The following is a 27221-nucleotide window of genomic DNA, read 5'->3' on the forward strand; positions in this document are numbered from 1 at the left end:
ACAGACAGAGACAGAGAGAGGAGTTTGCTAGAGTTTCTGGTAACATGTATCTATGACAATTTGCACCCAAATCCATCACATAGTATCCCAGCACGCACATCTGAGCACATGCTCAGGACACACTCTCTTCCCTAGAGGGAGGCCTATGCAGAACTCAGTCGACTTTGTCCTGAATTTATCTTCTAGAGTAGACATCTTGAGCAGAATATCTAAAATCCAAGTAGCACAATAAAACCATATAGTGAGTTCTTCCTTCCTTCCTTCCTTCCTTCCTTCCTTCCTTTGCTCCTTCCTTCCTTCCTGTAATTCCTAAACATCGACATATTTTGAGACATTCCTCCCCCGCGTTCAGATGAAGGGCATGGGTTAATATCACATCCATCCATTCAGAAGAAATCCCCCTAGCAGCCGTTGAGTCCCAAGCACTGGCCTGGAGCTGAAATCTCTTGAGTGTATAGAACATCCAGCTCACTGTAAGCAGACAGACATGTGGGCGAGTGAGTGTGGGAAGTGCTGCCGGGAAGGTCCTGGGCTGGACTGAAGGCAACAAGTGGGGAGAGGAGAATGGTTGGTCCTCTTTGGAGAAGGCCAAGAAAACCACTGTGGAAGAGATGCTGCTGCTGGAATCCAATATTAAATAATGAAGAAATATCATAGGTGAAGAATTACTGTGAAAGGGAAGCCAGAGGGTGTAATATCAGAAAAAGCTAGCTTGATAGTGCTGATATGTAAGCTGGAGGGCTGTCTTAAAGCAAGAAACAAATATGTTTTAGTGAAATATAAGTCAGAAGAAAACGTAGAAATTAAATTTCAGATAGGGACAAGGTAATAATAACCACCCCCTTCAAAAGCACAAACTACTTATAGATATAGGGTCTACCATAAATTAAAATAGAGCCTTCTTTCCTGCCTCACACTTGCAAAAGAGAGAGAGAGAGAGAGAATGAGGAAAAAGCAATAAAGATGACAAGGGCAGGGATATCTGACATGGACAAAACCATCAGCATCACCAGAAAGTGTTATAAACCTAAAACAGCACACATAAAAAAACAAGTCTAGACCTGTCACAGTAAGATCACTGAAAACTAAATATGGAAAGAAAGCCTATAAACTCAGTCTGCCACCAAAGATGCTCTCATACGAGTGGAAGTGAAATTGGCCATGGACTTGGCAGAAAATGAAACAGAGAAAGAAAAGCAACAAAAAGCAAGCAAATGAACGAAGGAACAAAAAGTCTGAAAACCATGAACTATGTGCCACATGTTAAAAGAAAGGACATGCCTAAAAGGGGCCATCAGCAGTGTGATGATTCCAGCCAAAACCAAAGAGCTCAAGATTCAAGGGGAGGAAGAGAGGGCAGATCTGAGAGCACTGCCTGTCTAAAACAGGTAAAGCATTTTACAGAACTGGACACACACACACACACACACACACACACACACACACACACACACACACACACACGGAATCCAGACTCATATAGAGCGGAGGAACAGGAAGGGAGGGGACATTTTTTTCATATACTTTAATTCCCCATGCTTTCTGGATGATAATGCTAATTTATTTTAGATCTTGACAAACTGATAGGATAAAGATGATACATGAGATTAAAATGAATAATTAATACCACAAGTAGTCAAAGGGGAGGAACAAAAGAGCCTGGGAGGTGGAGCACAGAGAAGAGCGAGCAAGTCCAGCTGAAGCGTGCCGGACGCTACGCGACGCTCCATCCTCTCCATCCTCCATCCACTCCATCCTCTGGGTAAAAGGCAAATGAGAAGAAATGGAGCCACTTTAATTATGCTTACAAGAGAAAGGCCATGAACAGTAAGACAGGAAGCTAGGAAGAAAAAAAATGTTCACTTCGAGAATATTTTTAAAAAACTGTATTTATAGCACAAAACAAGCAAGCAAGCAAACAAACAAGCACACAAAACCAAAACAAAACAAAAAAGTTTGCAAAAGGCTTTGTTCATGTAATGCCAAGTCGAAAACAATTCAGATGATTGACAGGAAAGTAGAAAAGTGTTGGACATGCACAATAGAATATTATTGAATGTGAAAAGGTACAAATCACCGATTTGCAACAGCAAGGACAAAAAGAAATCGGACACAAGCACGTACAGAAGGAAGAAACCCAGTGGCATTAGCAGACACAGACACACTCAATAGGACTCGAGTACAGACGGACAGGGGACACTGCTAGTAGACCTGGTCAATGTCGCATCTGTGCTCTTATGAATAATATCTATAAGAACTCACCACACACTTGACAGGAAGATGATGAAAGCTTCCCTACACAGTGGGCTGGAGGTCAGATTGGGATACATGAGACCCAGTCTCAAAATTTAAAACCAATTATGAACTCCTGATCATGTAAATATTTGATTAAGAACGTGAAAACACAGGGTGGGTACTAGGGCGAAATTTTCATGGCAAAAACAAACAGGAAACGAGACAATGTCAGAATCCAGAATTCACAAAGAATGTTTACAGATCAGTACGGAAGGATGGTATGACACAAACAGGCACCTTTCAAAACAGGCTGTTCAAAAGGCAGCGCCGACGCTGGCATGAAGTTACTAAGTGTGAAACTCGAGCAGAAATGCCATCTGTTGGTTAGGGTGTGGAGCAGGGAGAGTCTCATAGTCTAAAGGGCCTGGGACTTGAAAAAGCTCCTTGGGGAAACCCTGGCATTGTTTTCGAAGCTAATCGGGCACATGCGACTCATGATTTCATTTTTATACTCAATAGTGTCATGTGAGCAAGCTACAAGGGACAGGTAAATGACATGTTCATAGCAGTGTCTTTTCATAATATAATGACCCCAAATGCCCACCAAGTGGCACATACATAAAAATGAATATCAGATGGATACAGCAATTAAAATAGCCACACAATAACATTAGGGATGAATATATTAAAGAAAACCTGGGATGGGATAATCTAGGCCAAAAAGTAGGTGCTATACACTTCTATTTATTTAGCTTTTTAAAAATCTAACATCTGGAGATAGACATCAAGAAAATTTACCCTTAGGAAAGAACACAGTGCTTGAAAAGGCACCAGAGCTGTTAGGATTCTTGTAAAGCTCTATTCTTGACAAAGATGGTTGTTGTTCATTCTCTGTGAGGATAACAGGCTGACAGCAATAGTTGTGGCTTGCATGCTTTTCTGAATGTATATTATACTTTAGAATACCTTTAAAGTGTATCGTACAGTTATGTCTTCCCACCCAACCAAGTTTCAGTTAGCAACTACAGATTTTGTAGCTGTGACAATAGAGAAAAGGAACAGGTAAGCGGTGCAAAATGACACACCGTTTTCTGTGAGTGTTTTCAACATTAACTTTCAGAACCGACTTTGCATTCCCAACTATACATGGGGAAGATGTTTATTGGTGACCTGCTCACTGGTTGTGCCGGATTAGAGAATGTTTCTGAAGGATACAGTGGTAGATGTGGGCTTACTCAGATAGGCAAATGCATTCTTCTTAAAAATTTATTTTGGAGTCCTTTTTTTTTTTGATATTCCAAACATGAATACTCTATTTACATCATTTTCAATGCTCTCTCTCCACCATCAACTCCTCCTGAGAGTCTTTCACCATTCCCTTTCAAATTCACTATCTCTAATTATTATCTATCATATCTATCAATCTGTCTGTCCATCATCTACCTATCCAATCTATCTGTCTATTACCTATCTATTTACCATGTATCATTTACTACCCACTCTATGTGTCTATATTTCATCATCACCACCATCATGTTATATATATCATCTGTCTGTCCATCTTACTGGGCAGGTGCTTGTGGTGTTGCTTATATGCATATGTATCTAGGGCTAACCATGTGGGATTGGGTAACCTATCAGGAAGCTCATCATGGGAGAACACTGATTCTCCCTCTCTCTTAGCTGTCCTAAGATGCAGTCTTAGGAAAATTTTTTCTTATTTCTGTTGGCATGTCATTCGTTGTGGCTGCCCTGCAGGTCTTGTGTAGCCATCCATATTGTTGAGTTGTCACGGATGCAGCTTCCTTGCATGTCTAGAAGAGAAATTCTTTGGTTTCTCTGTAGCTGCTTTGGTTTCCCTGAGTTTTTGTTCCTTGGACTCTGGAAGGAAAAACGATCCACAAATGCAGCCCAACTCACTAAGCCCAACACCAACAGATGTTTAGATGAGCTCCTGAGATTATTGGGAAGTATTCTTAGCCTTTTTATTCCTTTTCCTTCTGCTGGATCATCTCCTCTGATGACATCTGAGTGCCTGGGGGATGGTGCGTGGCTTACGGTAGAGGATGAAAGAGTCCACATACACTGGGATCTGATACCTGCTGGACATTGCCTGTGCTAGCCAGCTCCATAAAGGTACCACAAGTCTAACCGTGTGTCTTGCTTTAATCTTCTATGGTGTTCATCTTGCCTGTGCTCCTGGTCTACCACCTCTTGCTGTGGCCCTCAGACATGTCTTGCATTAGCTCATTATTAATGTCTCGGGTACTGCAGAAGCCTCTGAAATCCCACCTGCTGCTGCCTACACCAGGCCTGTGACTGGGGTTTTCTGCTTCACTACTTCCTTAATGTGTGAGTTCATGTGTGTGTGTGTGTGTGTGTGTGTGTGTGTGTGTGTGTGTGTGTGTGTGCATGTTTCTCTACCAGCACAGCACAGTTCAGTTGGTGTGCATGCACATGTGTTCGGTCTATATGGAACTAGAGTAAAAATCTGCATGTTGTCCCCTAGGAACACCATCCCCACCCCCACCCCCCCTTTTTTTTTAAAGACATGGGAACTCACTCTATAGACCAGGCTGGCCTTGAACTCAGAGATCCAGCTGCCTCTGCCTCCCAAGTGCTGGTGTAACAGGTGTGCACCGCCACGGCCCAGCCATCCATCTTCTGTGATACAAGGTTCCTAAGTATCCTGAAGCTCATCAGCCAGACTGACTAGCAAATAAGTCCTAGGGGACATAGTTCTGTCCCTCACGGAGCTGGGATTACAAGACAGTGCCCCAGTGCCTGGCTCTCCATGGGGGATCTGCAGATCAGGCCCAACTCCTTACTCTTGAAGAGCAAGTATGCGACTGACCGAGTCATCCCCACGACACCTCTGCTCACATCCTGATGGAGGAGAACTTGTGACCGTCTCCGCAAGTCTCTACTCAGCTGTCCCATGTGTCACAGTCTTTGAAGGTATGCAGACATGGACAAAAAAATTTGGCAGTTCAGTTCAGGTCCCTTCGTCTTCATCTGTGGTTGTCAAACTCTGGTGTTCAGCATCACTACCTAGAGTACCCAATAAAGCAGAACACTGGTTCCTGCTTCAAGTGTCTGATTCAGTGGGCCTCGTGGAGGCTCAAGAGACTGACTTTAACAAGTGCCTGAGTGACACTAGCCTGGTGACCACGCTTGGACAAGACCTGCTCTTGTCAAACCACCAAGTCACCTCTGACCCAGGGCCCCTAGGGTTTTGTGGGGGGCAGCCTACAAAGTGATTTCCTCCCAAACTCTCAGAAATTAATTAGAGACTGTGTCCTCTCTATTAACAAGTCTCCCCTGGCCTTTTCCTTTTTCTTATAATCTCTTGGGGCGAGGTGATCTGGGCTTTTGTTCATGTAGATGATTTTGTGTGTGTGTCACATGCTCTTCTTTCCTTTTTGCAGTTCTGAAAATGGAATCCTGAGCCTTCTATATAATAGACAAACACTTGGCCACTGAGCTACTGCCTCAGCCCTAGCCTTTTTTTTTTCTTTTTAATTTATCTAGGGCTCCAGCAGTTACTGATTAACCAGAAAATCCTGGATTTAAAATTCTTTTGTATTTCTCCTAAGTCTTGCTATGTTTACCCCAGCTCTAACCTTCAGATAAAGCATTAGTGATAAATGATAGTCAAGGGGGAGGGATTTGTTTGCTCTTGAAGAAGAGCCTGGCATCCCATACAGTCCCTGTGGTGCTCATTAGGCTAAGGATGATTGACAGAAGCTGCAGGGAAAGGTGTGATGTCAACATCTTTCGCCCATACCTCTGGACCAAGAAGTGAGGCTCTGTCACAGAGAGACATGGATTCACATTCCTCCTGGACAGATCCAGGAGCCAGCGTCCATCTCCTCCATATATTGCAGTTCCTAATCCCTTTCCCCTCTATTTCACAGGGTGGCCACGTAGTGAACCCAGACACAATGGTACAGGGGTCACCACTCATTAACCTCTACACAAATGCAAGCTGCGAGAGAGGCGGGGATAGGCATGTGTATGTTGTGTGCTGGCTTTAATCCTCTCTGGCTCATATAAATACAAGAACGTAAAGATCACTGTGCTCCCCCTGACCGACTTCTCAGCTAAGGCCCACGTCAGCTCCTCGGATTTGATCTCCTGCTGTCTTCCTTCCATTCAGCTCCCTCTCGAGTCACATCCATCTCACACCATTTCCTCCTTTCAATCGAGAGGACAAGTTAATAACAGTGTTTTGGTTTTAAGCATTAGAAACTAGCTCGTATTTTTGTGTTTGCAAGGAAGAGGAAATAACACAGCCCCTTAGGCTTTTTTTTTTTTTTTGGTTTAACACTCGATGTGACTGTTCCCATAAGATAAGACCCTGAATCCAGAGTGATGGCTAGAGTTTGGATAGAGAGAGACACTGCTTTAGGCAGCACCAGCACCACTGTCTGAGCTGATGCTGCCCAAGGAGAGTGATGAAGACAGATAAACATATCCTACCATTCAATCCTGGATCCAACCTTTAAACTGGAGCCACGCTCCATCCGTTGTGTTATTGAAGCTGTTGCAATCAAAGGAACGTTTAGGGAAGATGCCCTGGGTCATATACTTTCTCTCTGTCCCTCACCCCAAACCCCCTCATGTCTGTCTGTCTGTCTGTCTGTCTGTCTGTCTGTCTGTCTGTCTCTGTCTCTGTCTCTCTTTCTGTCTCTCTCTCCCTCTCCCTCTCCCCCAACACTCCCTTTTGCACACACATGGGAGCAGATGTGGAGGTAAGAGGTTGACACCTAGTGTCTCCTTCCATCGTTGCTCTCCACCTTGTTTTTCAAGTACTTAGATCTCACCGATTTGCTAGATTCGGTGGCCTGTAAGCTCCAGAGATCCTCCTGTCTCTTTCCCATAATGCCAGGGTTACAGATGCACGCTGCCGTGCTCGTTCTTCTGTGCATTCTGGGGCTGTGAACTCAGGTGCCAATGCTTGCCCAGTGATGCTTTACCCACTGAGATGCCTTCGCCGACTCGTCTCTCATCATTTGATGTCGGCTTCTTCCGCGCATCTCGTCTCCTGTTTGCCTCACAGGCATTTCTATTTGCTACCTCTGTTATTTCTGTACACGCTCTTGGAACTTGATGGCAGATTGGCTTCTTGAGTAGTTTTGGTCCTTGCCTTTTTTTTTTTTTTTTTAATTTCTAGTCATACATCTTTTCCAACTCTGTTGTCTGGGACACAGCCATGATATCATCATCCTGCTTTGCTGTTGTAGCCAGTGGCTTCACTCAGTCTCCTACAGTGTTGTTTTTCTTACTATTGTCCTATGAGCCTGTTCAATCATGTGTCAGAATAAATAGGCCCAGGCTATAAAATAAGTGTGTCATAGTAGTCACTCCAGGCCAGAATTTCAATAAAGGAGAATTCTACGCCCTTATTTGACCCTTGTTTGCATCTTCTCCATTTTCGACCCCACACACAGTTTCTCTACAAGAGCTCAGCACTATTCCTAGCATGACTCCGCATACAATGGAACACTTCGATGGTTTCGAAAAATCTTGACAGAAATTCAATATGTATCCTGGGTAAGTCTTCCCAGGCAAGCTGGAACTCAAATTTATTTGCAATGTCCAATAAATTTGGGAGCAATGTCAGCTAGCACTGATAAGCAGCCTTAGAGATCATAAGGAAGCAGATACTGTTTAAGATCGCAAACGTCTTTCAAAGCACGAGCTCACACCAGTCATGCTGGGTGGCTAGAGAAAATCTCTTTGTAACGAGAAGGCAGTAGTTGCTGTTTGAAGGTCAAAAGGACTCAGCGACCAGGCTTTCACTGGGGACAGAGAGTACAGAGACTCCATCTTCCTTTCATGGACCTGAATCTCAGACTGCCAGGAGAGAGCAGGCGCACAGCGGAAGGCATGCTGCTGTCACCAAGAGTTCCAGATACCATCCATCAACACCAGAATGGGGAGGGACCTTCAGAGACCAGCCAAGGGCTGACCTTGCAAGCAGGCCTTTGGAATGGTAACACTCTTGGGGTTGCCATATTGGTGCTCTTCTTTCTGTAACGATTGTGTTTATTTTATGTGTCAGTCTGTCCATGCCACACCTTGTGAGCTGCCAGCCTACCACAGAAACTTGAGCTGCAGTCTTACTGAGAGACCTTGTCTCAGAGAAACAGGGCAGAGAGTGATAGAAGAGGACACTTGATGCCTCCTCTGGTTTCCTCACATGCATTTCACACACGCATACACACACACAGACATACACACATACACTTCATACACATAGGAACATGCACTCATGTATGTGTATATATATATATATATACATATATATATATATTGTATTTTCCAAAAAAAGGAATTTAATTTTTTAGAAGTTTAACCTCAGCAACAATATAAGAACGAAACACATGCCATTGAGACCTGTAGGGTTCAGCCAAAGCAGTGCTTAGAGGGAAATGTCCAGCTCTGAAAACATTAGAAAAAGAGGCATTTCCGATTATGAGCAGCACAGGGCATTTTCCTAAACCGTCAACAATAAAATCATATAACAAGAAAGGCTGGAATCCATTTGTGATTTTTCTCCTTGAAAAGTAATGTTGCAAAGCCACTCTCTTAAAAAAAAAAGTAATCAAAATATTGCAGTGAAAACTGTAGGACATGCTGCCACAGAGACATAAAGTGGTAAAGCACTATCAATATTTCTTTGTGATAACATATGTGCCGTTACCAACTTATTGATGATAGCAAATGGCACAATTTTAGAGTGTGACTATTGCGCTGCTTGCTCCTTCTGCATTCATTGAACTGTTGAGTTTCTTTTTGAAACATCTTCTTTTCCTCTCCCAACTGGACTTGAGTTTTGTCAGTGCTTGAACTCAGCCCCGGCTGACACTGTTTCTCCAAGCGTACATGCTTACATCTGACACTAGTGGTGGAGTCACCAGTAGATAAAACTGTCAAGCTGTATTCCTCACAAAGAAAAAAAAATCGACCAGGCCAAACGAGCACCTTGGTGAAGGACCCTCAGACCTACAGACCCGGGTGTTCCTGGTGTACCATAAAAGATCTGAGCTCATTAGGCTGACTTGTAAAATTGATTTACAGGATGAAATTACTAGTGGAAATGTCTGAGATGCATCTGTTCAAACATTTTCTTCCTGCAGAAAACTGAGTGGGAAGGCAGTATGTTTGCAGTGAGAGACGGCTGACAGAAGGTTAAAAGAATTTTCAAAGGCAGGAAGGAAATGTTCTCTCCCTGAAGACGGACTTGCCTGGAGACCCACATTCTGATCAGGAGTGTACTTGATGAGCAGGGAACCAGAGCAGAACGCTCCATAGACTGCAGAGTTAGTCATATGAGACTAAAATCCCGCTCCAAATGTACTTGTCATCGAAGACCATTTGGATACAAAGCCTCGTGCTCATCTAAGGATGCCTCTGTTGGTGAGTCTTGGGATGCTTCTGAGAAAATGCTCTTTCACCGGTAATGCCCAGTGTGTCTTTTCCTTAGGTTCCTGTGGATGTCCTTTTCTTCTATAGATCACGGCTAGTCTAGTTAATCCTATTACTTCTCTCAGCAGTGAATCTTTGGAACACATCTTTTCATGGTTTAGAAAAACCACTATCTGAATTTTAATGGCATTAAACAGAACAAAGCTACAATTATTCTGAATAGATGGAAACTATGTTCTCATCTACACCATAGCCTTTAGTTTTGTCATCTGTTAAATACTTTTTTTTTTTAGTAATGACCTCTTGCATATCAGATGTGCTTAGGGAAATCCTACCGATTAATAAAAGAATCTATCTATTTAGTCCCAGAGGTGATGGATGGACTAGATAGAGAACTGTCCAACTGACTTGGGGAAGTAAGGTTGAGGACTTTGAAATGTGGCCATCAAGTGGCTGAAGCCCGTTATTGCACATGAAGATGTAAATGAGCTTGTAAAAAAAATTCCAAGTCAACTTTCTAGAATTTGCGAGACTATGGTTTGAGAGTTAAGAAGCTCAACTGGCAAAATGGTTGATTTGCCAAAGTGACACTGTTAAATACGCCATCTGCTTGTGTCAGCATAGGTCAGTCTTAACCAGAGATTCATGAGAAAGTGTGAATTTTCATTCCGATCAGCCATCAGGGAACTAAATCGCCCCAGTCCAAATTACTGCTTCCCTCTCCACCACCAGCCTCCTGGGCCTGCGAGTTGAAGGTTCTTTAATTTCTGCTCCATAAAAAGCCTGGAGTCTATCTGTCTTTATTTACTTCCTCCGGCAGCACCATCCCTTCCCATGATGCATTACTGCATCAGCTTCTGCCTGGAGTCCCCATTTATGGTTAATACTGAATTCTTTCTCTATCTTAGCGTCAGCATAGGTATCCATAAACATGTAAGTGATTCCCTTAAGGTAAATAAATGAAGCCACGACTTCTGTGGTCTTTCATGGACTAGCTCCCCCTAACTTCAACCTTTCTTCTCATTGCTCTGTCATGCTTATTCTTTTCTTGAGTCATCCCTTACTCCTGTTCTTTGCAAGCTTGGGACACTTTGGTTTCCTTTTCCGTCTGTAATACTTGCAGGAGTGGTATGTTCCATCATCAACTGTGGCATAACTTGTCTATAACTCTCTCAAGACCATAATTCTGATCGATACCATGGTTACCTCAGTGACTTTTTTAATCCTTTACTACAGCTGAGATCGATACATATTTGTTGAATGAACAGATGAGAAAAATCATCAGATGTACTACGTCTCTACTATAAAGGGGAAGAAACATTTGTTTTATGCTACAATGTAATAGGCAACATTGAGACAGGATTTTGTTAACGTCAAATCCTAAAGACATTATTGTGTGTTGAACATCTATGGTGTGTCTGGTGGTGCCCAGGATGCTTTGTACATATCATCTAACTGGGTCCTCTGTTTCCACTGTCCTCCCTTCAATTCCCAGTCTAATATGTCATGGTCTCATACTCATCATCTTTCCAATGGGATACCAATGGGATTCCACGGGATCAGGCATATAGACCACTCAATTCCTGCAGAGTCCTTAGCTTGGAGGAAATTTAGCCAGCAAGGAACAGAGAGGCAAGGTCTACGAGCACTGAGCCGACAGAGGCATGAACACCGAAGCCAGGAAGACAAGTTTTCTCAAATGCTCACCATTCCTTCTTAGCTGATCAAAATTAGGTATTCCTTCATATGATGAGCATGTTCATAATTTTCAGTAGCATTGCTACTGGGAAGAACTATTATCATGTACATGATCTTCAAACTGTAATTTCTTGAGGTTTACATATTACCAAGATAATCGTTATTTAAAAGTAGGTACTAGAGATGGGAGAGATGGCTCATCAGTTCAACACACCTCTGCTCTTACAGAGTACCCAAGTTCAGTTCCTAGAGCCCACATGGTGGCTCACAACTCCAATTCCAGGGAATTCTCTGTCTCCCTTAGACACTAGGCATGTGCATGGTACATTGGCACACAGCAAGCAGAAATACCCATATACATAAAATAAAAACGAATCATTTAAAAGTGCAGACACTGATTTCTTACTCTGACAGTAGGACTCTGAAGAGTGTGTCTTCTAACCAGGCCTTCTAATGATCCAGACACACGTGGCTGAGGAACCCCATTTTGGCAAACAGCTCTGGGTACCGCTGGTGGGTGGTCCTTATCTTATCCTGCTGGAAGGGTCTGGAAGTTGTTTTCCTTCAAGACCTTGGCTCTCTAGTCAGCCACTCTGTGACCTCTAACCGGCTCCATCCCACTGCTGAGATCTTTCCTGGCCAACACTCCTGGGTCAGCCCCAAGCAGGTCTCTGAGCTCAGGATTTCTGATGCTGCATAGAAACAAAGGCTCGGCTGAATAAAGCAGCCCAGGGTCAAGTTCCACGGGGCAGGCTGAAGATCTGTGAAGAATGTAAAGTGACGGCTGAGTGGCAGAAGCTGCCGAGACCACGGGAGGGGCGTGTTCCAAGACGGCTGAGGCACTTGAGTTTAAAGTCAAGCAATAAAGTAATGGCGAGGAGAGACTTCATTTCATATGATGTGCATGCGTGTGGGTGTGGGAAAGTGAGAGTAAAGGGCAGGTTAATTGAACCTCTCCATAGGTGGGACCTGGGCCACCCACATGGCTCCCTTTGGGTTCTGACGCAGACTGCTCTGTTCCTCCCGTTGCATTATTTCAGTTTCAGCGGCAGTAGGAAGTGTGACTGGCAAATAGTGAGGAACCTAGGGAGGAGCGCCACAGCTAATCCTCACGCTCTCATTGCCTCATAGACTGCAAGGCCACAGGCTGGGAACCTGTTGGGGAGAGGCTCTGCTCCTTTCCCCTGAGCTGTGCAAGAACGGCAGGATGGAGTGCTGTCCTGAGAGATGCAGCCAGGGACTTTGCTGGTCCCCGTGCAAAATGGCTCAGAAGGAGTCATTTGTGCATCCTTGAGCTCTGTGAGGCTGTTGATCTGCCTGCATTGTCCTATGACCCTCCCCCAATTTAGCAAGCAGTTATTGAGGCTATGTGAAGAGCCTCAGAGCAATGGGAGGTGGGCTATAAATACTGTGGTGTCTGGAGGCCTGCTGCGCTCTCATTTCTTCCTCTACTCAGGCCTCTGCCTGACTGTCTTGCTTGAGAGGAGACAGCAGACCATGGAGATACTCAGGGTCACTGTCTTGGTGCCAATCCTTTCTGGCCTCACACCAGAAACTTTGGTTATCCGCTCCTCGAGTGAGATGTCAACTATGTGATGGCCTAAGGAGGACTGAGCTATGAGGGTATATAGAATATGTTCAGCCATCCGGATGCTTATGATAGCTCCCAGAGAGGGTGGGATGGAACTGAGAAGAAAAGGCAGGCTTCCTGGACCTGGATTCCATCTGCACTTTCAGATGGGCTCTGTGCAACTTGAGGTCTGAGACCCAAGCCTCTTGCATTTAGTCACCTAAGTTCCAGTACCTAAATGCTCGGACTAGGTGATCACGGAGTGTTGGCAGAAATAAAAATGGATGGAGGTGATGGAGGGAGGGAGAAAAAAATGCCTTTCAGAGCATAAACTTCCTTAATATCTCAGGTCCCTTGAGGCATTTACTCGAATGATCGTATTTGCCACGGCCGCGTGCTGAGGAAAGGGAGATTGTCTGAAAAAATGTGGGTCTGGAAAATTGATTCCCCAGTTGGTAGATGTGTTTTGGGAAAGTTCCAGAACCTTTGGGAGGAGGACATACATCAGCAGGGCGGGACTTGAGTGTTGTTTATAACCTGGTCCCACTTCTCCCTTCCTCTCTCAGCGGACTTCCTGGTCCTGCAGCCAAGCCTGCCCTTGCTGTCCTGCTTTCGATCAACATGGACTCTTATCCCTCTGCAACTCCAAACTGAAATACACTCACGCATCCCACAAGTTGCCCTCGGTCACGGAGCTTTACTACAGCAACAGGAAAGAAAGAAGCCCAGGAGAAAATAAACTAAAATGGAGTAACACTTGGGCTTCTTTCGGGAGTTAAGCCACACTTAACTTAGTGGCCCAGCACTTCCGGGTGGGGGCATCTGTCTGTCTTGTCATTTGGGCATTCAAGCAACAGGCAAGGGCTGGGGGGGGGTGCATCCGCTGCACTCTCTTTATACGGAACTTTCCTGTTGCTGTCCACCTGGCCTTGGGCACCTGGCAGATGGAGTTTACTAAATGTGGGCTACCTTGAAGCAAGGTGAACTGAGGAATCTCACTGACACTAGAGACTGAGTTGAAGAATTGAAACAAGGAGAGAGAGAGAGAGAGAGAGAGAGAGAGAGAGAGAGAGAGAGAGAGAGAGAGAGAACCCAACAAATATCTGCCAAAGAAGGACATGACTTTGCCAGCTTCCACTTGGCCCACAAGAGTGCCAGCAGTCCTGCCCCTAGTCACACCTTAAGTTATTGCTTATGCTATGCAGCTTTGTACATAAATGTGTGTGTGTTCGCGTGTGCGTGCATGAGGATGTACACATGTGAATGTTGGTGAGGACCTACCTTCTTTTTAGCTCCATTTTCCAGATGAGCAGATAGAAATAATAAACTTCTTGAGAAGTTTTGAGCTACAGGCCAAAACCAAACAAACAGCACCCCGCCAAAACAAAAACAAAAGCAAACAAAACAGGGCCAATGAGATGACTCAGTGAGTAAAAACTTTAACCACGCAAGCATGACCACCTGACTCCGATGCCTGGAATCCCAGGAACCCACATAAAAAGTAGGATGCAAGGCCTGCATCTGTAACCCTAACACTCCTACTGAACGGTGGGAGGCAGGGACAGAGTAGTTGTCAGAGGCCCGGGGACCAGCTGTCATGGAGTAAACAGCATAGCAAAATATCAAGAGACCCTGCGCCTCAGCAGATGTAAGGATTAACCTTCTAAATTGTCTTATGACATTCACATATGATGCATGTGCACAACTGCATGTGTGTGCATACGCACAATACACACTATACATAAAAAGCTTAAGCAATCTAAACAATCAAAACCCCTTATTTGCCTGATTTAATTCAGAAAACAAAGAATCTCGCATAGAAGTTCTTTGGTTTTAATGACCCAACATTATCAAGTCTAAGCTTCCACGGCCCCCTGGTTTCCTCTTCCCTTCCTCTTCGGTGGTTGTCAAGGCTACCAGTGTCTTAAGAGGGCTGGAGCTGCTCCAGATGCCACACCTGGGCATTGCTGAGGAAGGGAGTATGTTCTCACTACAATGTGCCTTTAAATCAACAGAGAGAGGGGCTTGAGAGAGAACTCAGTCAGTAAAGGACTTAGCACATAAGTGTGAGGACATTAGCTTGATCCCAAGAAGTTATGTAAAAAAAAGCCAAGCATGATAGTGTGCATTTAAAGGAAATGAGCACAAGCAGATTGCTGGGTCTCCTGGCCAGCCAGCCTAGCCTACGTGGCCTTCCCTGGGCTATTAAGACATGAATAAAAGTAGTGCACAGATCTAGAGACTGACATCCAAGGCTGACATCCGGCCTTCACAGGGATCCAAACTTGCATGCACAGTGGGAGGGAGGGAAGGAGAGAGAGAGAGAGAGAGAGAGAGAGAGAGAGAGAGAGAGAGAGAGACATAGAGCTAGAGAAAGACACACAGACAGACAAAATTATTGGAGTGCCTGTGGTACTACTGCAGTTGTGCTATATGACAGTACCTTGGTCAGTCACTGTCAGGGGTGGCTGTGCCATTATAACTGGCTTATTTTAGTCATGATGTCCCTCTATAGTTGAGTCCACATCACCTGCATTAGAAGACACTAGGTGTGATTATGTAAATTACTAAACCTGGATGAGAGAGCTTCTAGGTTCCATGGAGGCAACCTGGCTGCTGCCATTGCAGACGTGCCAGGTAAGATGTCTGTGACAAATGGCAGCAATTGTTATAATTCTAGAACATTCTTTACAAGCCCTTTAAAATGCCTCTGCTGCCTGGGCCAGATGCAGCTCCTGGTTTATAAGTAAGACTAGAACTAACAAGGTCTTTTCTTTTTTCAAATGTGCAAAATGAAGACTTTGGCCAGACCCAGTTGATAAACCATTGCTTTCTCAAGTTGCATCAGAACCAATCCGCTATATTAACCTCTAAGAGTTTGTTAGAGCCATTATGATTATTGATATCTGAGTTAGAAAAGTCTCTTTTCAAACCTTAACTCCACCCTCACCTGTCCCTATTGGTAGTTTTCTGATTCTTGAACTTTCATCTTTACCATTGAAATATCAATAACATCACACTGGAGATGGAATGAGAAAAATCATCTATGAAAAAAAATCTGTGGAACTGTGTGTGCTTGCAGTGTTAGCTCCTGTTTATTGTCCAGATCATGCAGTGATGGAGATGATGATAACACCTCTACAAATGGCTGGGGTTAATAAATAGCAGTAATTGTAATCTGCCATAGGCCAGAACAGTCGTTGCTTTTATTGGTACCATGGAGTTTCTTCTACGTTTTGATTGGTGGAATCCTGCCATTCTGGTCATGCTACAAGTATTAATTTTTGAGACAAAACCCATGGTTACTGTTTCAAATTACTGACTACTCCCTTCAGGGCCTGTCATGTTACAATGAATGGTCTGGTGTGGTCATTCAGCAAACTAATAATTAAATGCTGGTAGTTTGCTAAAACAAGTTACAAGTGAAAGATATTGGGCCTCAGCCTATATGCAGAAACGGGCATTTTGAAAACTCTACACTTTATCCCTTTGTAAATTTGACTTGTCCTTAACACCAGTCCCCAACTGCCTGTATCTATTAAATTCCTCAAACCCTTGGCCTTTCAAATCAGGGCATAAAGAAACATTTCCTTTTAAAGTATCTTTCTTACAAGGAGTCAAATGTGCCCTGACACAATGCAAATCATTCTGATACAAATTGCCAAATAGAGAGACATGGTGAAGAATAAGGCACCAGTTGGACCAAGAGAGAAGTCAGGTTTAAGAATGTGTTGTTTTAGTGGAATTAAGGAAGCTGAGTGGCACATTGCCCGGAGAACTAAAGTCAACAACTACTCTCCTATTTCCAGTCAGTAGGGAGATCCACTGGAGAAACTCAAGACACTGATGTATCAATTCACTTTTCCTGTGTGGTAGCACCTAAGGCCACCCATCACCTGTGTCACGCGGCAACATCCCAGGAAGCAGCTGCAGCCACCGGGACCTTGCTACTAGGAATCCTCTGAGGGAACATCTCTCTGGAAGACTTCATCCGCGGACATTGATGGCTCATTCCAGGCATCACCAGAGCCAAATACTGGCGTGAGGTGAGGGCCAGCCTACAGCATGGATGACAATACTGCAAAACGTACTTCTCACAAGAGGGTCTTATTGAAAATATACAGACTTCATATAACTCTATAGTAAAACATGCCACTATAAGAGTGTGAGCAGATGGTTCAAATGTTCATTTTATATACCAAAAGGTGTTCAGCACCAGTAACCACCAAGGATACAAATTGAAACCATAATGACATATGATTGCATAAGCCGGGTTGATGGTGCTGACCCGTAATCCCAGCTGTATTGGGAGATGAGACAGGATTATAAATTCAAAGCCTGCCTGTGCCAGAGTAAGCTGCGTAGCCATCCTGATTAATTTAAGGAGACCCTGTCTCAGAATAATAATAACGATGATGATGATAATGATACCAGGGCTGCAACAATGTATTTAGTGTATAACCCAGTATAATAAATAAATAAATAAATAAATAAATATAATTTTCACACTCGAGAGAATGAATATTATGAAAAAGGGACAAGGGAAAATATCTTTTGACAACTGTGTAAAGAAAAGAAGTCCTTTTACATGTCATTTAGTAATACATTGTGAAAAATAATATGCAACTTACCCACCAAAATTAAAAACATAATTATCATCTCAATTTCACATTTAATGCATATTCACAGGAAATGAAATCAGTATCTCAGACACATTTACATCCCCATGTTCACTGAAACATTAGTCACAGTAGCCAAAACATGGAAACACTCTAAATGCATTCTGATGGGTAAATGGATAGAGAAAAATTAGTGATATATATATATATATATATATATATATATATATATATAATAGAGTCAACACTTATCCTTGCAACAGCATGGATACAGCTGTCTATCACTTTGTAAAGGGAAAGTTGTTTGTCAAATAGTCCAGTGGTTTTCAACTTTCTTAATGCTGCGGCCCTTTAAGAAAATTCCTCACGTTGTTGTGAACCCCAACCATAAAATTAATTTTGTTGCTGGTTCATAACTGTACTTTAGTTACTGTCATGAATCATAATGTAAATATTTGATATGCAGATGGTCTTAGGAAACACTTCCAAGGGTTTGTGACCCACAGATTGAGAGCCAGTGATATAGTGGTTGTCCTTCTGTGTCATGAATTTAAAAAGTCCAACTCATTTATAAAGAGTAAATCACTAGCTGTCACGGAATGGCGAGCAGTGGTCAAAGGACAAACTCAGAGCGATCAATGAGGAAGTTCTGGGAGTCTAATTATGAGGTCATGGGTGGTGATGGAGTCTTTCATTTGGTTCTTTCTAGATCTTGACTACTATGACAACTGTTTCAATAAACAGGAGGATGCAGATATATCTAAGGTAGTGATTTAATTTTCTCTGGATGTGCTTGAGGTGTAGGATATAGATAATAGTTAATAGGTTCTGTTTTAAATTTCTGGGAGTAACCTGCATATCACAATATACACTCATATCGAACCATCGTATTATACATCTTGAGTATATTCAACCTCTGACAATGAAATATTTAAAATAAAAAAAGGAAAACATGATGTAGACTGACAAAGGAGGAAATTAGTATGTGTGAGACAGGGCAGGCATGGTCAAGACTTTGTCACTTATGAAGCGGTACTCAGTTCCTACTGGCCACATACTTGATTGACATGTTTGAGTAACAGGAGGAGATAGTGGAATGACTGTTATCTGTAAAAATACCGGCATCTCCTGAGGGTCCCCTCAAGCTGAGCCAGTATCATGGCAACATCCTTTGTCATTGTGCTGGGCATTTAACCCAGAACATGGTACATTCTAGGCAAGAGTCTACCACTGAGGTGTTTCCCCACCTCTATCTTGTCCACACTCACAGGTTCTAAGATAAAGAGATGAGGTCAATTATCTTTCCTTTTCTTTTTAAAAATACATTTATTTTATTATACATATATAAAACAAACTACATACAGCAGGGAGAACCATGTGACAATCATGAGCTCTATAAATCTTACATTCATAGTGGTTTGCCTATTTGTATTTGTCCAGCTTGAAGTAAATGTCTTTCCTGTCTTGTTGCATCTAAATTTCTGAATGAAATTCAATATTTATCCTATCTCAACTCTAATAACTTAACTTCTTTATCTTGATCTAAAAAGATCTTACCCTCTAATCAACTAACCTTGATTGTAAAACTATACTACCTGGCCTTCAGTGCCCCTCAGAGACTGGGGCATAAAGGAATAAAACTTAAATTTCTGAGTGAACCAGCAGTGCGGGTTAGCAGCTTCCAAAATGAACAAATTGACTTAGATGGTTTATTGCCTGAACAGTCACCCAAAACTCTCTATAACATTGGAGCCTCATCTTCGGCTTTCTGGCCCAATATCTGTGCCAGACTTATTTGCAGGGTAGGAACTATTGAGTAATTGCTTACCCTGTTCTGGCAGAGAGCATTTTTCCTTTTCTAATTGCTTTTTTAAATGTTATTTCCATTGTCTTCTGCAAAACTGCTTATTCCAGGCAGAGATACTCAGTGTCCCTATCTATTATTGGCTACTTTGTTTCTTGTCACTTCAGTTTTTTTTCCCTCAAATTGGAAAAACATGTTTCTTTGAACAGTTAGCATTCCTCCTCTTCATCTAGTTTTATTTATCATATTTGGTCATTTCAACACTCGCATGGATTTATATAGAGGATGAATGATGCTCTTTCAAGGTGTTTCCTGAAGACCATGAAGTTTTCACCCCAGGGACGAGAACTTGAGCTAGGCAAGCAATATCTCTACTTTTACGGGTTGGGTAAGAGAGACAACAAGCAATAAACAATTAATTAATTAATAATTGAGTAATAACTCTATAGAATGGTAACTACCATGCCAGAGACAATCAAAGTAGCCAGAGTGAACTGCAGCCATGGCCTTTCTATTTCTCCCACTCAGGTCTGCAAAGCATCGCCGTCACATCCAGGGTACTCTTCCTCAGCCGCTTTCCAACATCAAAACCTGCGTTGGCCAACAGTAAGAAAACTGGACCCCATCCTCATCACGGCTGGAAGCATCCCAGGTTGGACCATTACTTCCTATGGCACCAGACGCCTTCCCAAGCTCACTTCATTCTTCAGGCCATCCATATCATCCAAATCCATGCTACCCTCCTCCCTGCCTCAGGCTGGCCCTGTTTCCTGATCGCAGTCATCCCTGTCTCGTTGCTGTGAGCCTCCACTCATTCCTCTCTCTCCTAGTTTTCCTGTATCTGGTTCTTAGCTGGATCAATCCTATCAGCAATTATGGGATGTGAACACAATGCATCGGATGCATAGTCCTGGGGAAAGGCTGGACCAAGGTTTCACCAGAGCAAGATAAACCTGGACCCATATATTGCTCTGGAATATTTCTAAGGGAAAGCTTTTCAGTCCTTATAACATCCTTGAAAAAAAAAAACCCAGCTTGACTCTACTCTGTACGTTCCCCACACTCTTAGAGGGAATGGTGCGTTCTACCCCCCGCCCCACCCCAGGTCATCATGAATGAATGAGAAGATTTAGGCCACTGCCTAAGAAACACTTCCAGAGGCTCTAGAAACGGGGACTTTGTTCCTTGCTCCCTTGCAGTTATAATTAATCTTTATAAATGTCCCTGAAAATTGGCAGTGACTTCTCAGAGGAGCAAAGCTAGATAGACCAAGGCCTGTGATTCAGAGTAACCATAACCACAAGAACTCACCGTAAAGCATTTTGCTGTTCTCCATCTCTCTTTTGTAAACACATGAATAAGACTTTATCAACCGGTCCTCCCCTGGGACTCTCCCAGGCCCTTAGTTGGTCCCTCTTGCTCCTTCAGGTTGGGCAGCCGTGCACTTTGCTAAAGTCAGAGAACCTGTGATCTCTGCAACTGCTGCTCGGAGTGAGCGAGTTGTTGCCTTGCTAGCTCCATGTTTAGCAATAGATCATGACACTTAGATATTTCTTCAGGGAGTATTAATTGTAGGGGGAAAGTGATGGCATTTTATTTAGGTTGTCTGGAAAGTCAGAGAAAGATTATAATTTATAGTTACTATGGTAGCTAATTATACCTTTAAGGATACGCCAGTTGCTGTTCAGAAAAATACGGCTTTGATCAGAGCTGAGACCCTTGTTGGGGAATCAAAGAAAATAAGAAAGTGTAATTTGCCAGCTTAAAAATTTCCTTGGTTACTGAGACCAGATCTCTTTTTGGATACAAAGCACTCCATTTGATTTTTTTCTTTCTTTCTTTTTTTAATGGTGCTAAAATTCGTGCACATGCTATTAATGGGTGGCATTGTGAAATATTTGCGCCCTGTATTTTCACCTATCCTTGATATTTGCCACGTGCCTTGCATCTCTCTTTATTCATGTACGTGGACACAAGGCATCAGATGCACAGTTCTGGTGAAAAGATGGACAGAGGTCACACCAGAACAAGACAAATCTGGAACCGTATGCTGTTAGGTAGAACCACTGTGTTCAGGATGGAGGGAGAATGAGAGGAGTGGGGGGGGGATGGGGGGATGGGGGGATAGGGGGGGATGGGGGTGGGGGGGGGGAGAGTGAGCGCGCACCTGGAAGGCTCTACCTGGGCCTCCTCACTTTGCATTGAGTCTTGGAAGAGTTGACAAAGGAATAGATCTGTGTTTGCTTCCCTATTTGGACCTAGCCCCATGCCCCAAAGAAAAAGCTAAGTTTTAGAAAGATCTAGACCAAGAACACATTTTGTTTGGCTCCACAATCATGTATATGAAAACATTTGAAAATTCCCCTGATAAAGAGGTAAAGGGAAAAAGGAAAGAGAGTAGACACCACAAGATTGAGACTAGCTGGGAATTTTGAGGGGCTGGACAGGTATAGATGACTAGTGATCAGGTACTGCGTTGGCTAGTTTTCATTTAACTTGGCACACCGTAGAATCGCCTGGAAACAGGGGACCTTAAGTGAAGGGATGCCCAAATCAGATTAGCCTGCGGCTGTGTCTGGGAAGAATTGCGTTGATCAGAAATTTATGTGGTGAGCCTAGTCCACAGTGGGCAGCTCCATCCCTAGGCAAGCAGGTCTAGGCCGTATAGGAAAGCTAGCGGAGCATGAGCCTGTGAGCAGGTCAGAAATCTTCTTCCTGGTTTCTGCTTCCGTTCCTGCCAGGCTTCTTCTCACTGACAGATTGTAACCTAGCAACGCAAGATGAGATAAGCCCTCCCTTCCGCAGTTGCTTTTGGCCATGGCGTTGAGAACAAACAGCACAGGAAGGCATCTAGAACAGACACCAACTCCTTGTCTCTCATCCCCGGTTCCTAGATGATTTGAAAGCCTTCCTGGGGTTTAAGGTTACTTCAAAATAAAGGAAGGTATAAATGCTGCGTTGCTTTTCTTGTCATTTTGAGCACATAACTGGCAGAATCCGTTTCAGGGACGGAGGATTTATTTTGACTCTTAGAGTCTAGGTAGTCCACCTCATTATGGCGGGAAGGGAGGTTCGGACGGGAGGCCCCGTCTGTAGTAGTAGGGAAACCCTGTCTCTAACAGAGGACCCACATGGCTACTGCTGCCCACATAGTGAGTGACCAGAAAGCAGAGACACGGGCTAGGCGCAGGGCTGTATGTAATCTTTAATGCCTGGCCTTCACTGACTCACTTCTGAGAGCCAGGCCCTACCTCCTAAAGATAACAGAGCTCCCATAATAACGTCACAGGCCAAGGACTAAGCCTGAAAATAGGGTCCCTGGGGACGTTTCATATCCACACTACAACCTTCTGTCCCCAAACTTCATGATCTAAAATAGACTTCGTCCAACTTCAAGAGTCCCCCATAATCTTAGCAGTCTATCACTGATTTAAAGTCCCCTTGCAGACTCAAGGCAAACTGAACTGTGAGCCTCTGTAAAAATAAAAAGGAAAGTTAAATACTGCTGATGGCACAGTGAGCTTTTCCAGTCTAATAGGGACCCGTGGGAGGACTACAAGAAAAGAAAAAGACTGGGGTTGGAGAGGCAGACCAGTTGGTAACTTTTTTTTTTTTTGTCCAAAATGCTACTCCATCTCTAGTTGGTAGAAATTATGGCCTTAATTAGTTGATAGAGAGATTTCTATGGTTTGCATTTGAAGTGTCTCTGCATTTTGAATAAGAACGGCCTCCATGGGTTCATATGTTTGAATACTTGTCCTCCAGTGGGTGAGATCATTCAGAAAACGTTAGGAGGTGTGGCCTTGTTGGAAGAAGTGTGTCACTGGGGGTGGGAAGAGACTCCCTCTGTTCTGAGTGCACCTTCCTTCGTCCGCTATGCGTGGATCAAGATGTGAGCTTTCGTCTGTTCCCACCTTTCTTCTGCCATCATGGCTTCTAGTCCTCTGAAACCATAAGCCCAATTAGACACTTTCTTTTATAATTTGCTTCTGTTGTGGTGTTCTATTACAGCACTGGGGTTATACTATCCTTGCTGCTTCTGCCCCAGGGCCTCTGGTTTCTGGTGGGCTACAATTTAGGAAGCACCAGCCACACACTCTCATCTTTATGGATTGAGATGTCCTTGTAATATACCCTTCCTTCCATAGTGGACTGACAACATGAACTAATGTCATTCCTTTTACCCCTGAGTTTCCTTTATCGGGTATTTGGTGACAACATTGAGAAAAATAACTAATATAGAAAACTGATAGAGGGAAATAGGGCTGTTGCTATAATAACCCTCATGGTGCGGTTCCTTAAGCCTTCAGAACTGGTCTGTAGGAAAGTTGTGGGAAAGTTTGGAGATGTGGCCTGGAAACGGCATGGGATGTTGGAAGCAACGCTCTGTGAGAGTTTGGATGGCCAGAATACTGATCCGAATATGGGCACTAAAGATTACGCTCACGAAGTATCATAAGGGAGTAAGAACCGTATTGGGAAAAGGAGCTACGGGTAACTCACGTTTTATTCTTGCAAAGAGTTTGGCTACATTCTGTCTGCATCCTGAAATTTGGAGTAAGGCTGAATTTAAACTCATGGGCCAGTGGGCTTGTCAGGGAAAATCTCAAGGCAGCACACTATGTGGGGAACTCGGGTGGTTTTTACTAACTACTTTTAACCAGACTTATAGCAAGCAATGAGAGCAGCAAGCAGAGGACAAAGATATGAAAAAAATTGCATTTTGTCTAGGAAAACAGGGTGATTGCTTTCAAAGCTGAGGCCAGCAACAGCAACAGCAACAGCAACAGCAACAGCAAAGCAAATTAATTCCAAGGCCACAACCATTGTCCTCACATCCCTGTGTGTGTCAACAGATGCATGGCCATTGTTGCATATCCCCGTTCTCAGTGTCCCATCAGAGGAGATTACATGAAGGTCAGTCCCTTCGCATGGCCTGCCTAAAATCCCAGCTGTGGGTATCCGCGTCTCCTCCCATTCCCATGCCACAAATGCAGTTCCCAGCACAGCCATGTTGAAAGGTGGAGCTTCGAAGAGATTGTGGGAAAGGGTTAGTTAGCATCTAAGTAGATCCTGCTAAGGGGGTGACTTCCGTGTTTCTTCAGGGTGATGCTTTTGGGAAGTGGTAGAACCTGTGGAAGACAGGGCCTAGGCCAGTGGTTCTCGACCCTGATCCCTCTTCCTTTATCTTTGGCTTTTTTTTATCCTCCTCTCTCTGTTTCTTTCCCTTTTTGGAATACCTACTTTTATGGGGTGATGCAACAAGAGGGCCCGTGTCAGATGCAGCCTGTTTGGTCCTGGATTTCCCATCCTTCAGAACCATAAGAAACCAAATTCTATTCTTTATTAATTGTCTAGTCTCAACAATCTGTTACAGCAATATAGACAAAGACAGTGCCCATCAGTTATAGAATAAAAACTAAACTACCAGGATGATGTCACTCCAGGTTCTCAAAAAAATTTTTTTGAATGCTAACCCAACTGTTCAACTTCACACAAGCCCTCACAATAGTCTAATTTCCAGCCACGGAAAAGGTGTCCAGACATGCTTGCTTAGCTTTATCCTCTTGTTTGCTGGTTTTGACCCTTTACTTTGTCTTCTCTGCTAAAACCAGTCTTATTATTTAAAAGCCTTGACTGTGATTCAGTGCTTCAAATTATGATACTCTGTCAATTAGCCAGCTCACTCTGAACTAGTCTGCTCCTAGATTGATTTAAGTTAGACTCAAAAATATGGAAACACAATATTTTGGAGAAGCTTAGGTGTCCCTCGAGGGTCTATGTGATTAAAAGATTGATCTTCAGTGTGGTGCTCTTAGGAAGTGGTAGAACCTGTGAAAGACAGAGCCTAGGCCAGTGGTTCTCAACCTTCCTAATGCTGTGACCCCTTAATATAGTTCCTCATTTGGGGACCTCAACCTTAAAATTATTTTATTTGCTACTTTATAGCTGTGACTTTGCAACTGTTATGAATTGTAATGTATATATCTGATATGCACATGGTCTTAGGTAGACCCTATGAAAGGGTTGTTCAACCCCTAAAGGGGTCTTACTCCACAGGTTAAAACCACTGGTCTAGAGGGATGCCCTTGCATCATCAGGGGCATGCTTTAGAAGGTGGGTCTTGTGAGAGTCCTTCAAAGTGCTTGTGAAAGGGCTGGTACAAAAGCCAGGATTAGCCCTGCCCGGTTGTTTCTGCTACTAGTTTGAGATGTAATAGTGCCCTTGCTCTTACCTAAACTCCCTCTATTGTCAGACACCATGATTAGATGCTACTGTCAGCTGAGTTCACTTTAGCACCGTGCTTGTGAACCTCCAAGAGAGTCAGCTAAGAAAACTTCTTCTTCTTTGTTCATCAGTAGCTTAGTCAGGCAATTTGTCATGGTGACAAAGAACAGAACAAGACATGTCAATTTCTAAGTATAAATGGATTTTTTTGAGTTGAAAATTAATTAATTAATGGTATTCAACACCTAAAAATGCACCTGTTATAATTAACAGACCCTAAACACAGTCTCAAATAAATGTTTTGTTGTTCTTCCTGTTCTTATTGTCTGATAAACATCGACCTGGCTTTCCAGGAAGGCCTGGAGTCATTAGGCTTCAAGAACACTCAAAATATGCTCTGTCTGGCACTTCCTGGGCATTGAGCAAATGGCAGCGGAATGCATATTTGAATGACTACTTAAAGCTGGCTTGACTTACATGAGTTAGGCTCGTGTGAGACACCATTGCCCACGCCAGGCAGAATTAACAGCTGTTTTCGCCGGGAGCTGCTAATGCTTCCACATACCTCATAGTTCAGTCTGTCCAGCAAGATGTCATTTGCATGCCGTTTTGCAATTATTTATGTGCTAATTATTAAAACATCCCTTTAAAAAAGTATCAGCTATATTCTTGAGCTGTGATTCTTCACGTTGTTGGTAAAAAAAAAAAACCATTGCCATGTCCTTAAAAACCATCCCTCGCCTTAAAATCACCATGTGAGACATGGGAGCGGCTCACACATGCTGGCTGAGTTAATGCTGAAACCCTCAAACTATCTTCTCTGGATGCAATGAGTCAAAGGCCTCACATCTGTGCTTAAAAGTGCTCAGAGATCAAAGAAGAGGCAACTATTGATTGATTTGTTTATATATTCTTTCACATCTCCCACTGACAGGCACCGCTCTGAATGGCCAACCTGGTATTTTCTATATAAGTTTGTTTGTTTATTTGTTTGTTTGTTTGTTTGTTAAAATAGGGTCTCATCACCTAACTGGCAGGTCTAGAGATGTCAATAGGCAGGTCAACAGCAGTCTGCACCTGAACTCACAGACATCCTCCTGCCGCTGCCTCCATAGTGCTGGAATAAAAGCTATGTACGACCACACCCAGGCAAATTTTAAATTCAAAGCCACACTATTAAATGGTCTTTTTAAGTTTGCAACACATATATTTGTTTTGCTTGCATGTATATCCATGTGTAACACATGTTCCTCCTGCTTATGAAGGCCAGAAAAGGTGGGTGAGATCTCTTGAAACTGGAGTTGTGAGCTGCCATGTCGGAGCTGGGAATCAAACGTGGGTCCTCTTCAAGAGCAGAAATGTTCTGAACTACTGAGCCAGCTCTCCAGTCCCTCATCAGACGTTTCAAATGTTTCATTTTATATTCTCTCTGTCTCTGTCTCTGTCTCTGTCTCTGTCTCTGTCTCTCTGTCTCTCTCTGTCTCTCTCTGTCTCTCTGTCTCTCTCTCTGTCTCTCTCTCTGTCTCTCTGTCTCTCTGTCTCTGTTTCTCTCTGTCTCTCTCTGTCTCTCTCTCTGTCTCTCTGTCTCTGTCTCTGTCTCTGTCTCTGTCTCTGTCTCTCTCTCTCTCTCTCT

The 27221-nt window shown here is 43.4% G+C and overlaps 1 protein-coding gene across 2 annotated transcripts in view; it reads left to right on the forward strand.

The window, feature by feature from the left end:
- LOC311579532 (uncharacterized protein) overlaps positions 1-27221 on the forward strand; it is a 461287-nt gene that overhangs the window by 422238 nt on the left and 11828 nt on the right. The window contains exons 5-7 of one of the 2 annotated variants that reach the window (XM_084750208.1): positions 9381-9660; positions 18266-18321; positions 19889-20012. In XM_084750208.1, coding sequence (XP_084606334.1) covers positions 9573-9660; positions 18266-18321; positions 19889-20012 — 268 coding nt within the window. In that variant the 5' untranslated portion in view covers positions 9381-9572. Of the gene's footprint in view, positions 1-9380; positions 9661-18265; positions 18322-19888; positions 20013-27221 lie in introns of those variants that run through there. The other variant, XR_014773180.1, reaches the window with a different exon arrangement.

The sequence above is a fragment of the Acomys minous genome (genome assembly GCF_964271855.1).
Source record: "Acomys minous genome assembly, chromosome: 12".
In the NCBI taxonomy this organism is placed as follows: Eukaryota; Metazoa; Chordata; class Mammalia; order Rodentia; family Muridae; genus Acomys; species Acomys minous.